Source organism: Thunnus thynnus, chromosome 7 (assembly GCF_963924715.1).
Source record: "Thunnus thynnus chromosome 7, fThuThy2.1, whole genome shotgun sequence".
Taxonomy (NCBI): domain Eukaryota; kingdom Metazoa; phylum Chordata; class Actinopteri; order Scombriformes; family Scombridae; genus Thunnus; species Thunnus thynnus.
Window position 1 is genome coordinate 1,820,585 of NC_089523.1, and position 15,979 is coordinate 1,836,563.

Below are 15,979 nucleotides of genomic sequence, written 5' to 3' on the forward strand. Positions count from 1 at the left end.
AACAATACATACCAATGAGCAATGTGGAGTATTCAGTTAAGCTAAACTGCATGTCTTTGGGTTTGGGAGGAAACCAAAGCATCCAGCAAAAACCAGCACAAATCGTGGGAGACTCTCTTGCTACAAGGCAACAGTATAACACTGCATGACTATGCTGCCTCCCATTTGATTTCCAGTATATGCCTCAGAAATGCCTACTGTGTAGTGAGAAGTGTGAGAAGTGTTAAGGGAAAGGATATGGACTGACTTAGTCACAAACTGCTTGCAGCCTGGGTAAATATTTATTGCACAGTACAACGTTATTGTATAGTGGTGAAGTCACAAGGTCTCAGTGACATCTAAACAATAATCCAAATTCCCGGCCATACTCCAAGCCATACTGACTCTTTTGCTCTGCCAATTTTGAAAATTACAGTCAGAGTTAGGAACAGTCACATCCTCTGAAGGACAAAGTGTCACTCAGACTCTGCTTAATGAATCTACTTCCACAAAGAGCTGCCAGCTATTTCAGGGCTGAGGAATAGAGCAATGTCTGTCCCCAGACACAAATTATCTAGAAGGAGTTAGAGGCATTGTGATTTGGGCTGTTACAGGGTGCCCAGTGTCAGCCTGTCTTCACTTTTTACAATCACAAAAAAAAAGGTGCACTCATCAGAATTCAGGAAGTAGCACTGCTGCTGCCCAAATCATCAGCAAAGAAGATGAAAGACACAGGAGTCTTTCTGGACGAGACTACAGTGATCAGGCCAGGAAATCACTGCAATAGTTGCTCTGGACAGGGAAGAAATTGACAAATAGCATAAGCAGCACTGAGCAAGATTTTAAGGTATCAACACACAGCAAAAAAGGATTTTTCCCATTTGGTTGTTGGCATCTTTACCGGAATTGAACAATGATTTCCTGCCAGCAGGAAAAGGTCTGGCTCTAGCATAAGGCCATGTTAGGACAGAGAAACACAAGACATACTGAAAACGCAAGGCACGTCACGAGAGGAGGAGATAAAGATGAGTTGGGAACCATTGCAGTGAAAAAGATCAAATACTGTTTTTTTCTGAGCCCTTGTCACATTTTGGTCACCATGTGATCTGTCTGGTATTTCATCAAGCATTTTACTTTGCTCAGTGACTATGCTCCCCAGCCCTGTCTGAACACTAGTGAGTCTCATCCTTCCAATGAAATACATACAGTAGAGTTCAAATGTAAACATGCTAAACAGCGTCTTTCTTGTGTGGTTACTGATCACAGTGGACAGCAGTAGATGAAACGGTACTACAGTCTGGTGTGGTTCAGGAATAGTCTAGTGTTCAGCATCTGAGCTGAGAACATCAGAGGGGCGAGAAGAAATGTCAAGACACCTACATCCATTGTTTTCAATGGAAGTCTGCACACCAGTAGCATCTTGATGCCTGGCATTTTCCAAACAAAGAAATTAATAACAGGCTTCCAACAGGGCTGTCTCTTAATGGCCCTTGGGTCCCTTGGCATGTACCTGGAAGGTGCATCTGGTAATTCATCCATGGCACCACCAGTTGTGATTTGTTGTAACTAGACAAGCTGGAAATACCCCAGTCAGGGATCAAACCCAGTTTGCGGCTGTGAAGCGTGGATGTCCTGATAATGGCAATACAGTGATCAGTGGTCAGTGATGTGCAAGAGAATTATTTGGTCGATCATGGTTACTTACATCCAATCACTTAGTATATGAAAGTGATTGGATATTGACTAGTAATCTGTTTTTCATGTGAAATACCCTCTCTGTGAACCTTTTTAAGTGCAGGGTTTCATGTTTCCATCTTATTTGGGCAGAGATCCATACTGATTTTGTCTACGTGCCCATGAGGACAATTTCAAATCTGTGCTACGTGTGTCTGTGTAGTTAGAGCTAAGAGAGTGAACAGGTCTTTACAGGGTTACAAAAACTCACTTACTGCAATTTGTTGATTGTCTCAGAAGTATATACAGTTCATACATGCTTTATTTTCTTCCACTCTGATCATATCAACATGGAGCTTGGGAGATCTATTTAAGATCATTGTCATTCTGACAAATCTGTAGGATTTCATGTGGTTGACTAAAATCTGAACGTGACAGCAAAACTTGCTTCTCAAACTGACAAATCTTTGCAATTGTATGTAAATTCTATTTACCATGTGGTCTTACCTTTAAGAAGAGAAACCTGTGGACTTAACTGCCTCTCTCCTCCCTCAGGTATTCTTCAGAGCAGGAACTCTATCCAGGCTGGAGGAGCAGCGGGATGTTCAGACCAGAAGGAACATCTCTCTGTTCCAGGCTGCCTGCCGGGGATATCTGGCCAGACAGGCCTTCAAGAAGAGGAAGGTAAGACTGCAGCACATTGTGGGTAGGAGGGGATGTGACGAGTGTTGGGGTTTCCCTTTATCATGGTACGTCATTGTAGCTTCATGTCTAATCCAGGTTGCTGAATTAAAACTGATGGATACTTGATAAAGAACCAATTTCAAAACTTTTGAACATTATGAACATCACAAATCTGTGATTTGCTGGATGGGTATGTGGAGGTGTTTTATTATTTTGTTCATTTCCATGTCATTTGAACAATATGTAATCTGTGGCTGTAGATTCGTACTTGGAGAAGACATTTATCCAATTTGTTCTTATCTGCTGTCCCCCTGGCTTAACTACATGGATAATGTAACTACCAGTTAAATGCTGTAGCCTGATGTTCTTTCTCATTTTTAGTCCTAGGAAAATAGCAGGGAAATCTTTGAAGCACAAAACAGGGCAGTAGTTAAAATATTTCCTCTGAGATGAGCTTGAGCTACTTTTTGTTTACTTCTGGCTTCTTTTCTTTGCACCCCTCCCTGCTGAACTGATGCTTTGGTGTTGTACTAAATCCGAGCTTCATCAGATCACAGCCCCCCATTGATTAGCCATCAATCTGCTGAAGCCACACAGGCCTGAATGGATGGACAGGGAGCTGTCAGTCAGCTGCTCCTCTCCACTGGGATTCTACCACAGTCCCTGTGTCTTCTTCAGTCAGTTCTCTATTGATCACTGACAGGAGGATACCATACTCCTGGCCTATGCAGCATCTCTACAGCCTTGCTGCCTTTCCTCCTCCTGGTCTGCATAGGAAATAACCCCCATGATCAGTCATACACTGTAACATTGTGGTAGCGTTTTCTGGTCAGACTTTTTAACATTTCCTCCTCATGTCTGCAATTCATTGCATTGAGATCACAAACATGTTTGTCCTAGTTATGCTTCTATGTAAGAAATTACAATAAAAAATTCTATGTAAGAAAATCCATTTTTTTGAGGGGCTGAAAGGATGAAGTGGATTTTAGTCTTAATTAGACTATACTTTGGCCTGATACAGGATCTCACAGCTACCCTGACCAACCAGTAGGAGTCAGTAGTGCGGTGACAAAGGCATGATCCCTCACTAGCTTCCCACTCTCCAACAATGCCAACTCGGTGCGAGGCCAAGCTGGAAGCGGCACTGCCAGGCTTTTAGCGCAGGTTCCCGTGGTGGGGGGCGAGTGCTTCATGCTATGTTACTGCTTTTTCATGGCAGACCATCATGGCATTTCAGCTTTATTGGACAGTTCACAGTGCAATGAGAAACCCAAACCCAAAGAGATGTATTTACATTGAAACCAAATGAGCTTTTTGAATTCTTCACAAGTTGCCCTTGTAAAGGATTTTGTCTTTGACATTTTCTTCTCTCTGCACACTGTTGGTCTGATGTGTGTGTGTGTGTGTGTGTGTGTGTGTGTGTGTGCGTGTGTGTGTGTGTGTGTCCATGCATGTGCGTTACACCAGACTGAGCCTGACAAGTGGAAAACATTGCCGCCGTGCGTTGACTGACTCTTGAAGGTGTCAGTGGGGATCTGTTGACTCTGTGTGAATGTGTGTGTGTGTCTACTTCACAGAAGTTTTGATGTTGCAGAAGTTTTTTCATATGAATACACAGTTCATTTGATGCACAGTGTTAGTTTTAACACAGTAAGTGTGTATGTGTGTGTGTGACTGGGTGGAGATTAAGCTTTGGATCCCCGTCCTCCTTTCATTTCCATTTCAGTTTATTCTTCCTTGATGCACTGGGCTCAAGCTTGCCAAGGAAAATGACTTTTCAAGGGCATTTGAGTTTTCCTTCACCACTCTTTCTCCTCTGAAGGATTCAGTTTGAGCCTCATCTCTCAGAGTAAATAGTAATCTTGTGTAATTGATGTAGCCTGGAATTGGGTTCATTTCGCTGTGGCCATTGTAAGCAACTAATTGTTAATGTACATTTTGTAGGCATTCTGGCAAAGTCTCAAACTTGGTTTGAAATGTCAAAGCAGAGAAAAGGAAAACATTCACACTTTAGTGCCTTGTCTAATGCACCTCTGCATGTCTTTGTAAAGCAGCTTTTGCTTTGCACATTTTCACATCCTGCTCTCCTTGTCTATTTGTTTTTTGTCAGAGAGCTGTGAATGCAAAGAAAAGAAAAGAGCAAGATATTGTCAGAAAGTGAGATGTATCTGTTTCTTTGTTTGTCACAAAGTGAAAGTGAAGCAGTTTTTAGGAGGGATGTGCAAACACAGCAAATATGCTTATATACTAAACAAAGTTTTAAATGATCAGTTCACCCAAATGACGAAACAAGACTAGGCTGTACCACGTATGAAATGCTAGAGGGCTTTTAATCTGAAATGACAGATACAGGAAGCGGCGAGACTCAGTCGAGGCGGCTTCGGCCGACCAATGGTGTAACTTCATCACTCAGTCAGTCAGTCAGTCACAGACACTGGTATTGATAGGGCTGGCCCCTGTGGTCCAGCTGAAAACATTAGAGAGAAAACAGACTGATTGATTAGCAGTCTTTAATAGGGCAACTGGTTTGTCTTCATCAGAGTCAAAATGGAAGGACATAACGCAAATACATGCATGTAGTTGTCCGGCAGATGAAAATATCAACGGCCAAACTGACCGGTAGGGAATATGCTGATTGCTAAATAAATAAATTCATTATTAGCATATTAAATAAGCTAATATTGTGTGACCTATAAGATATGCTGGCAGGATGACATAAATATAGATTTATATTATACAAAAGTTTGATTTTACCTCTGCTGTTTAGACATTGAGAGATTCAGTGAGTGTTTGGTCATGTAAGCGTGGCATGAGATTCAAAAACTGCACACACCAGCAGCAGTCCTGCACTTTGGCTTGACAGCAGTTAACACGACTCTGAAAGGTCTTCCCGTTTTCTCTCAGGTAACATTACATCCAGCATTGGCACAGTGAAACAAACGAATCAGCCCAGAGTTCCACGGTTATATAACATGTAATTGATCAGTAGAAGGTTTAACTTTTCCACGGCCCCAGTGCAGGATGGGAGAAACATGTCGACATTTAGAAAAGATGATGGTGACTGAGGAAATTTAGGCAAACGTTTAACTTATAGCAGGATGCATGAGAGTTATAGTAACTTATAGGGCCCGACACTAACTTTTTCCCTACCTTCCCAAAACTGTCCCGAAGCATGTTTATGTATGTTTGGTGCCTGCATGGATGAATCTGCAGATGCGGAGTGCGGACATATGATGCAGTCAGTTTAATTCTCTCTGGCCCTGGTGAGAGGCGGGTTCAGGGAGACCACAGCAGGTGGAGTTAGTGGTGCAGCTGCAGGCTGCCAACATGGCTGCTTTTAATTAACAACAGGAAGGCTATTTGTTTTATTTTATTGTTGTAGCCTATCTGCTCAGTTCACAGTTTGTGAAGAGTTCATTCTGCTGACTAAAATACATTTGTTGGATGTTAGCATTTGTGTTTTATTGTTTTTTAAATGAAGACTATGTAGGCTGTAGGCTACTTAAACCACCTCAAAACCACCTGCATATATAGATAGCACTAAAGGGAAATGATACCAGCTCTTTAACTATATATGCATTTTTATTTTTTTTACATTTTTACCTACATTTTGTGTACTTCTGTAGAAGACAACTCTTTATATGAACTGTCTATAATCACTTACAGTAGATATGAGCACTCCTAGTCAGTGTATCCCTACACAGATTTTTTAATGACAAAAAATAAAACTAGTAAGTGCAAAACAAATTTGATTTTCAGGGACAGATTCATTCATTTGATGTCGACCATGATGATAGAAGGCTAACAGCCTGATATGAGTCCTTTTGAAGCCAGTAAACTGTCTGTAAGCACTCTCTCTAATTCTGAAGTGCACAGATTTTGATAGTAAAAGCAGATTTCAAACTTAGCATGCACCAAGTCAGGGTTTAGCTTTCAAAGGTTGTTCTGCACTTACAAATCTGTCCTTGTCTCTTACATCGGACCTGAAGATTAAAGCTTGACTTTGTTTTGTGCTGACTCTGTAGTTGTGACATTGATAAATTTCAATATACTCAGAAAGGTAATTTTAAATTTGCTCAACCCCCTTTTTATATTGCTACAACACAAAATCAATTAGTTTGTTTCTCCATCTAGTCTGTTTGCCTGCTCTGGGGAACCTCCGCCGTTTCCTTCCAAGTCCTCCCCCCCTGCCTCGGGGAGCAGCGTTCAAAGCACTCCGGGAAACAAGCGAGAAGGAGGTGGAGAATGAGAAAAGGGGGAAAGGAGGGAAAGCTGCAAAAAAGAGAGAGGCTGTGGCTCGCCATGGGGGAATAGACAAATAGAAGAGATCCACTGGCTGCTTTGAAGCCCTGCAGTCTGTCTCTCCTCTCTCTATCTCTTTGACATTCATGGGGAACAGTTGAGAGTGGAGGAGCATGGGGGATTCCACTGCCAGCCAGCCAACGCTGAGCCTAATTAAATAGTTGCCTAAAGACAGAGCCCCCACCCCAACTCCACCCCCCGACTGGGAACAGGTGGGCTCAGGCAGACGCTGCTGCTTGATGTGTTTGTGTGTGTCTATGTAGCTGCCTGCTAGGTGCCAGGTGTAAAGGAGAGGTAGAGGGCAGTGGAAGACGCAGACATGTCATTACAGTTTCCCCCTCTATCTATGTGAAGGTGACCACTGTTTACTTCCTGCTGCAGCATGATGAATCTTTATACACTGCTATTCATACACACACACTGTCCTCGTGTTTGTAAGTAAACATACTCAGAGAAGATGTGGGTCTGACAATTTGCACTGCAAAACTGACTACAAAAGGATAGCTTCACATTTTTTTCACTCTGTTTCTTCATGCAATTTTCATTTGCCCATATGCAGAGATCCCTTCCTATTACACTATTAGAGATGGGGGACAAAATCCATAGTGCCAACACAGTGCAATAATTTATCCTAAAGTTCAGCTGAAGTTAATATGAGGCTTCTGACTTACAAAGTTACAGTATAAAATTCATAACCTCTGTGTTGATATCCCTCCACTGCACCTCAACACAAAGACAATGGGTTTCATGCAGGAATCTCTCATACAGATTTGTTAGAAGCAGTGTGTACGAGTGCTTTTGGAGAACTTTTTGCGTTCACTAATTTCCTCAGCTATCAAATTCTCTTTTTCGTAGGAACGCAATTCCAAATGGTCCAGACCTGTTCAGTGATTCATGTTTGACTAAAGAATGATAATACTTTAATCAGGATCTCTTTGAATAGGATACCGAAATTAACTAAAATAAAAATAACTCAACTTTGTCCCTTTTTTTTTTGCTGGCATAGGCCTATTCTGGCATGGCAGTTTATACCTTTCAGCAGTTACTAGGAAAACTCAGTCATTCAGACAGCTGCCTCTGGGTCTGTCTGCCAGTCACTGTCCAGGTGAACATGCTCTGTTACCTCCAACAGTGTTCCATCACCTACTTTAGAATACTCTTTATAATAATAGTCCACTTTGCTTTAGCTAGATGTTTTTTCAGCATCTAACTTTGCTGCTCTGATGACAGGTCGTTGGCAGCTATACTCATATTTTCTGACAGGGTTTGGTGAATCAGACTTGGAACACCAACTTCTTGGCCATGAATATGGGTTTCTAATCAGCTTATTACATACAGTCACCAAGCACTTTATCTTTAACACCTGTGCCATCTAATGTAATCCAATACAACAGCTCTGCCATACATTCTATTTTTACGAAGCTGATACATTTTCAGTTTTTGTTGACATTATCAGAAAGGTGATAATTGTATTTTATGTTTATTATTGAGGTTGTGGCGGGTGGTGGTGGTGTACTGGAGTGCATTATAGTGAAAAGGGTTTGTAATATTTTGTCCACCTCACTAACATACATGAGGAGGGAAAACCACACAAGAGAAGGTTGGAGGGAAATCTGATTACTGAGCTGCTGCATGCATACACAGATTTACAGTGACCAGGCTACTACAGTGCATGTAATCATGTTTCTCTGAGTAACACACTGAATGACAGAAGCTGCTGTATGTCGACCGATGAAGCCGCAGAAGAATTTCAGTAGTAAGTGAATAAAGTACATCAAGTAATTTTTCAGTGAAATTAGCTTCAGGCAAAGAGTTCAACTGTATTTTAAACTTGAATCGTCCTTCTTACTTACTGTAAATGTTATTTTTATGTTTACAGTGTTTTTTTTCTGTTCTGATTCTTAAGATAAGCAAATCCATCCAGTTTTCTTTAAATGTGTTAGGGATATTAGTACATCAACCACTGATAACTCCTTTTCCTGTGAGCTCTAGCTGGTAGAAGTAGATTCAAGTGGATTGAATATCATATCTTGCAGCAAGTTTAATCCTTTATTTCAACTATTGCTTGACAAGATTATTTATAATGGCTTAGAAAAAGTCAAATTGAATCACTCTACAATAAGATATTGAGACTTTCATAAGTTTTTCCTTAGTAGAGACTTGAGTGAAGAGTATTTTGAAACGTCCAGGTCAGGAAGAGTGTGGGAATCAGACGTTTGTAGAAGTTTGTAAAAGTGTTCAGATGAAGATTAGAAGGAAATGACCCAGATTAGTGTTTCTCAACCTTCTCTTCAAGGCTTCTGATCTTTCCTTTCATCCTGTGACATAGATCTTTCCCTGCCCGCAGAATTCTCTTTGTGCTTTCCAACTACATGGTCAAGTTGTCAGGTGTCTACGCAGAAATCAAGCCCTGTTAACTAGTTTATTCCTAATCTCGTAACTTGATAATGGAAACTGGTTTTACTGGTTACATTTGTGAATTACAGATTCCTAGCCATTGTGTTTGAAAAAGACATTTTTTTTGTTGTTGTTGTAAAAGTCTGTCTCTTGAGTACCATTTCTGTAATCAGGACCTCCCAATCATGCCAGCGTCTGCTAAAAGAGAGCGATTTATCCCAAGTGTGTGTTATGAATGGCTCTCTAGATCACCTGCTATTAGGGTAGATTTCCTTAATGCCTCTTCAACAAGCTACCGGTGTAACACTGATGGTTTAATTTGTGTCTGCAATAGCTGTAAGTCCAAGCACAGAGAAGGGTATGTGCCTAAATAAAGGAAACAACTGTTGTTTTTTAGGCATGTGTGATCATAGAGGTTGGTAAGTGTTGACTAATCCTCTCTTTGATCATCTTTATCAAGGATCTCCTATCTTGAAGGAGATGTTTAAGAGAAGATTGTCTTTGGTGGCTTGGCAGCTTTGTTGTACTGTAGAATGTGAATCAAAGAGAAATGTTATCAAGATTTTATTTCTGAGTTGACTGCAAGTACTTAAGATTTGCTCCTCATGTCTTATCTTGATCCACTCAAAAACATTTCATTTTATTAAAAAACTCAGATATTTGGTTCAAGATCAACAAGTGAAAATTCTGACATACATACATGTACGGCTGGCATCATGATATATCAATAGAAAGCTTCAACAAATAATATTCGAAATGCAAAAGTAAACGTCTGATCTACAATAAATCCAGTTTTCTGGTCAGAAAGTCAGGAATTGTAAGTGCTGGTTCCAAAAAAAAAAACTGGGGGTATGAAGTAATTAGTCCCAACATCTCATCAGATATTATGGCCTCAGTAACTCATTTCTCTTGTCCTATAATGTCTGTCATGGTGGAGATTTAGGATTCTACTAAATTGGCCATCGTGGACATCATTGCATCATCAGCAGTGACCTCATGTTGCACTAGTGGGTGTAACTAAAAAAATTCCAGCCAATAAAGTCATCACAAATGATTTAAAACCCCTCTCCTTCACTGATTGGTTTACACAAAAGATTAATCCCCCCACTGATGAGTCTCCTTCCTTAACATTCGGTTTCAATAGGAAATCCATCATATTAAAGGATAAGGCTGGCAATATTCCATATCTTTGATACTGTCAACAAATCCCATCAAAAGAGCAAAACCGAGAATGTGTTAGTCTGTTTGACTTTGACTACTCTGTCTATGGCTCTCAGCTCTAAGCCCATTGGTTCCTATTGAAGACGTACATCTTTAAAAACAGCTCACAAATAGTGTATATAGTTTAATCTTTTTTAAAAAGGTTCAGTAATTCCTTAAAGCAGCTGGCCACTGAAGTTTTTAGCAAACATTACTTAAACAGGAGGAAATAGTGCATTTGTTGGAGACTATTTTCAGAGGTGGATTAATCCACATTAGGTGCTCTAGTGAGTATTTCTGGCAGCAGGACGGTGTGTGTGAGATTGAGTCAAAATAAACTACAGTGTGTGTGTGTTCATGGTGATGAAGGAACATGCTGCACAAAATACTAAGACTGTCACTACTTAAAAAGCAAAGCGTCTTATCTTGCAAGGGAAGCATGCATTGCGGGCATCACACTGGACTGTTATGGAACCAGTAAATCTACATTCCAACACTCAACTACAGTCTGGTCATGAGCTTTTAGTTGTGACTGAGGTGGTTGAGGTGTTTTGGGCATTTATTTTGGATGCCTGCTTAATTCCTGTCTGGAGGCTCGTCCAGTTGGGTGGGGGCTGCAGGGCACACCCAGAACACACTGGGTAGATTGCATATTCCATCAGGAACGCCTGTGTTAACCTTGCTTAGCCTGCCCAGACCTACAGACACATCAGCACATGGTGAAACTTCCAATGGCCTTTGGGTTACAATAACATTTAAATGAGGTATGCTGCTCTGAAAACAAGAAACACTGCACTATAAATAGTTGTTAGAGCACCAACCTCCATTCAGTTTTGTATTCTTATGTCCTCTGCTGTGTGTGTGTGTGTGACAGATCCAGGATCTGGCCATCCGCTGCATCCAGAAGAACATAAAGAAGAATCGTGGCGTCAAAGGCTGGCCATGGTGGAAACTGTTCACCACTGTCAGACCTCTGATAGAGGTGCAGCTCACGGAGGAACAGATCCGTGGCAAGGACGTAAGCATATAAACACACACACTTACACACTATAATGGTGCATATGTAGAGGAATAGTATGCATGATGTGGGATTTTAAATTCAATTCAAGTAACTACACAGGACATAGTGAACATTTTTCTGGTGGATCGCAAGACTGGTGGATTTTTGAGAGTGATATAGACTTTAGAAATTTAGTATTTTCCCCAGAATTGGTAGCATTTAGATCATTCTGGGACTTAAAAACTTTCCCAGCGATAACTAGGATTTATTTTGAAAATTTCACAATTAATACTTGTTTCACAGTAATATTTAATCAATCAAACTGAATCGAATCTCTCAGATAGATATGGAAAATAGTGGAAAAGGTAAATAATTAGAAGTACACTCTAACAATATTGCAAATACAAGAACGCAGTTACTGTGTGAGTACATTTACTTTGTTGATTATTTCACATCATCTGCTATATTGTCACAAACGTTTATGTCATTGATGTCTTCTTTTGTCTTCCAGGAAGAGATCCAGCAGCTGAAGCAGAAGCTGGAGAAGGTGGAGAAAGAGAGGAACGAACTGAGACTCAACAGCGACCGCCTGGAGAGCCGGGTAAGCATGCCTAACCACACACACACATACAAGTATAGGGGATTACTAAAGTTTGAGATCAATTCTAGACCTCTGACAATAGAGTACAAACTATTTTAGATGAGAAAAATATCTAACGCAATGCAAATTTAAGACTGTTCGCTGGTTATTTAAATAATGTTTTGCACCATGAAAGGAACAGATGACTGTTGGACTGTTGTTTGTCTTGGAGGTGTGAGTCCCACATTGAAGAAGAGCCACTTTGATGTCACCCATGTCTATTTTGACAAGTAGATGTCAGTGAGCAGTGGAGAGACCATGTCATAAGGCTCTGTAGGTCAGCTGAGATGAAATCCACAGAGACAGAGGATTTGGCAAACCACCAACAACTGGGGTCCAGCATTTATTACATTAATACTTAAACTCAAGCTGTCACTGTGCCAGTTTACATGTGCACTGGTGCAGCACCTGTGCACCTCGATGGACTGTCAGCATCTATTTATAAGAACATGTGTTCTCATCTTGCTGCTATCTGGGTGAAGTGCTAATATCTGAGAGCAGTGTTTATGGACTTATGACAAAGGCTGCTGCCTGACATTAACAATAAGGTGATCTGCCATTGTTTTACAATATATTGTTGCCTTGCGTTATGTTGCTTGTTGGGATTGGCTGAACTTATCACAAAAAGTAGAATAGCAGTCTGGGAGCAAATGAGTGCTGCATTTCATTTCTTTTTATTTGTATTGTTTAATTTAGAGAAATATTTTGAAATGACATGTGCTCTATGTAAAGGGGCCTTTATAACATAAAGACTTAATGTTTATTGATTCTGCACCTAGTCACCCGTTTCCTATATAACTTCACAGGCCAGCGAATCATGCAAATCATCATGTGTTGACTCTCGCTAACTCGTCAGAATAGGCCAATCTTATTTCTCAACCTTAAGGTGCATCAGCTCTCCAAAAAAACAGTAATTGTATCACATTCGCTCCCCAGATCAGCACATCCCAGCTACTGTTTGACACAGTCCTGTGTGTACTACAGGCATCAATTGACGCAATGCTTCGTGATGCAGGCGGTGTGTGTTGCATATATTTTAGAGCTCAGCTATTTGTTCCTCATGTCTCTAATGATTCTCAATGCCCTCAGTAACACCAATCACATATAAATGATATGTGACAAATCTTCAAACCTCTTTTGGAACAACATTACAATTGATGACAGTGAATCTATACATTCATACACTGTAAACATGCTTCACACTTGCTCTGTGTGTGTGTATGTGTGTGTGCTGCATTAGATCACAGAGCTGTCATCAGAGCTGGCTGATGAGCGGAACACCGGGGAGTCAGCCTCCCAGCTGCTGGAGACCGAAACTTCTGAGAGACTCCGCCTGGAGAAGGACATGAAGGACCTGCAGGTAGAGACACACACACAGCTACCAGCAGATAACCAGTGAAGGTGTTGTTTAGTAACACAGTGATGTCTGTAGAATAAGACAGCCATGTTGTGCTGCTGCGTGGCTGCAGTCTAATACTAGGTTTAGGTTTGATTAAAACTGTCACACACCAGGGGACTAAGGCGTCACTGTGTCCATTAAAGCACTGACCCATTCCTTCACTTGATGCCTTTTTCCAAGCAGAGTGCTATTAAGGCAAATGAAAATGGAACTACCTTATTGTAATGGAAAACAGAGATGGATAACAGTTTATAGCCCAATTAGCCCTTTAGCAGTAAGGTAATAATGTTTTCTGCAACACAGCCACATTCTCTGACTTCACAATGAAGTTTGATGTTGAGCCGTGTTGTAAAATTTAACGTCTGCTCATTTACATATAAATTTAACATTAGCACATCAGCAGGAATTATTGCAGAGCAGATCTGTTAGACAGCCCTGATTTTGCTCCTGTGGGATTTCTTACTCAATCTTGAATTTGCAAAGGGACTGTGAATTTTGTGAAATGGCTCATGTGACATTAAACTTGGGTAACTGAGAGCCTGTCTCATATTAAAACAAGAGTGCTGATTTGTTAAGACATTCGGGTAGTAATTATCCAGGACACTCAGTTCATGCAACAACTAAGGTCTCAAGGCATACACTTTGTTACATACTCAACAAGTTGCAGTTTCTTATTTTCTATCACATTTTGGCTGTAAATTGCACAGTGTTTGTGGAAGAAATTGTTTAGGGTCTGTTAAGTCCACAAAGTGAAGGCAAAATTCATGCAAGTGTTCTTGTGAAATAGGTGGTGCTGGAAGCTTTTTGGCTAGTCGGTGAGCTACAGTGGCTGACTAGCTAGCAAATTACAGATAGCTTGTCAGCCACTTTAGCTAATCATAGCATGCTAGCTAGCCATGTTGTGTGCTAGTGCTACCCAGCAACAATACATCTCCAAAATAGTTTTCTAGCTAACTAGTTAGCTTGGTTGCTTACAGACAATAAATTAACACAGTTTATTGAAGAGATGTGTTCATACAAAGCACTTCTCTCTCATAATTGTCTGCAAATCACCTCCCAAACCAAAATACTCTCCCTCAAAGGCCAGCACCATCAAGATGGTGAAGTTAGTCAACAATGCAAATTCATGTATCAAACTTCACCAAAGCTTAACCATAGAAAATAGAAATATATAAAAATACATATAAATATATGTATATAAGGATTTGTTTCTAATGAAATTCAGATATATATCAATATAATAATTTTGATGATGATGAAGATTAATTAGTCAAGACACAGGCTGACAACAGTTAGATAACCCTTTGAAGAACAAGTGAAGAACCACAAGTGCCTGCTCAGCTTATATTCAACGTTTATTCAATAGGTTCAATGACTTGAATGTGGTTCTGCACATGTACTTTTCATGTGTAGTTAGAGTTACAAACATGCAGCTGGGGATGCCAGTAGTTTCATTGTAACTGTTAAGGCATTAAGATCATAACCAGACAATAACTATTAAATGGGAGTATTAGCAACATTGTATACATACATGTATTCCATTATTCTGTCACACAAAATCTAATTTTCATTAATAAATTAATTCATACTGTGCTTATGGTACTCTAATTGGGTCAAAGGTCTGCATTTTAACAAAAAAAACGTTAATCGCCCACACACACTAGCCTTTGTACCCATGTACCAGACTAAATGGTCCCAGCTCTTTGTGTGGTGCTCAGCATCAGATTCTGCTGTGAGACAGCAGGAGGATGCAGCCTGCTGGGCTGTAAAACCTCATTGACTAAATGAGTTTTTCGACTGTAACACAACAAAATACTGTTTTGTAAATATGTGGCCTTTCATATGTTCATTTCTGAGAAAATTAAGCGCAGAAGACTTTGGTATCTACTTCCTGAATCATTTGTTTTAGAATCAAAAATCTTTTTTTTTTTCCAAGAGCAGTTGGATCATCATGAAGCTACCATATACACATGCTATTTCCTCATGAATGATTTTCCACCTTTCAGACTATTTCAGAAGCAGTTTTTTCTACACTTCCTCCTACAATTGTGGTTCAGTCTTCATCAAACTGGACAAATTCCCCTAAAACCATCATCAACCATATTTGGGTTTTGTCAGTGTTTTATATGTCGGTTTCCTTTTACAAAATATGCCATAAGTAAAGACTGGATTGAAATGTTTGCACCAAATTTGGTTCACATGTCACAGCTCTTAGGAACCCCACAACATCTGGGGGAATTTCTCTACAAATTTAACAAGTTAATATCTTAACATTGACTTCATGGGTTTTCCAAAAATTACGTTGACATTTAGTAAGATTATATTCATGGAGGCTCTAAAATATGGTGGTAATTAATGAAAGCATGGTTTATTACTAAACAACAAATTGCAGTAGTGTTGATCATTTTAAGCCATGTTAGCTGTGGGGATGGCTGTGTTGATCTTTCTACCACTTTGGTGCAGACTGAAATATCTCAGCCATTATTGGATGAATTCCATGACATTTTATATAAGCATTCATGGTCATTCATTTAGAGGATGAATCCTATTGACTGTGGTGATCCTTCGACTTTTCATCCACTATAAGAGTGACATTTTTGTCCTTGTGTGAAATATATTAAGGCCTATTGAATGGATTGCCATTTATTTTAACATTTTATTTTATTGGTCTTAAAAGTCCTAATGATTTCCAATGAGGTTTCTT

At 40.0% G+C, this 15,979-nt stretch overlaps 1 protein-coding gene across 16 annotated transcripts in view; it reads left to right on the top strand.

The window, feature by feature from the left end:
- myo18ab (myosin XVIIIA b) overlaps window positions 1–15,979 on the top strand; it is a 158,677-nt gene that overhangs the window by 95,174 nt on the left and 47,524 nt on the right. For all 16 annotated transcript variants that reach the window (XM_067593800.1, XM_067593805.1, XM_067593790.1 and 13 more), the window contains 4 exons: window positions 2,209–2,337; window positions 11,111–11,254; window positions 11,748–11,837; window positions 13,117–13,236. In XM_067593800.1, the coding sequence (XP_067449901.1) occupies window positions 2,209–2,337; window positions 11,111–11,254; window positions 11,748–11,837; window positions 13,117–13,236 (483 nt within the window). The remainder of the gene's footprint in view (window positions 1–2,208; window positions 2,338–11,110; window positions 11,255–11,747; window positions 11,838–13,116; window positions 13,237–15,979) is intronic.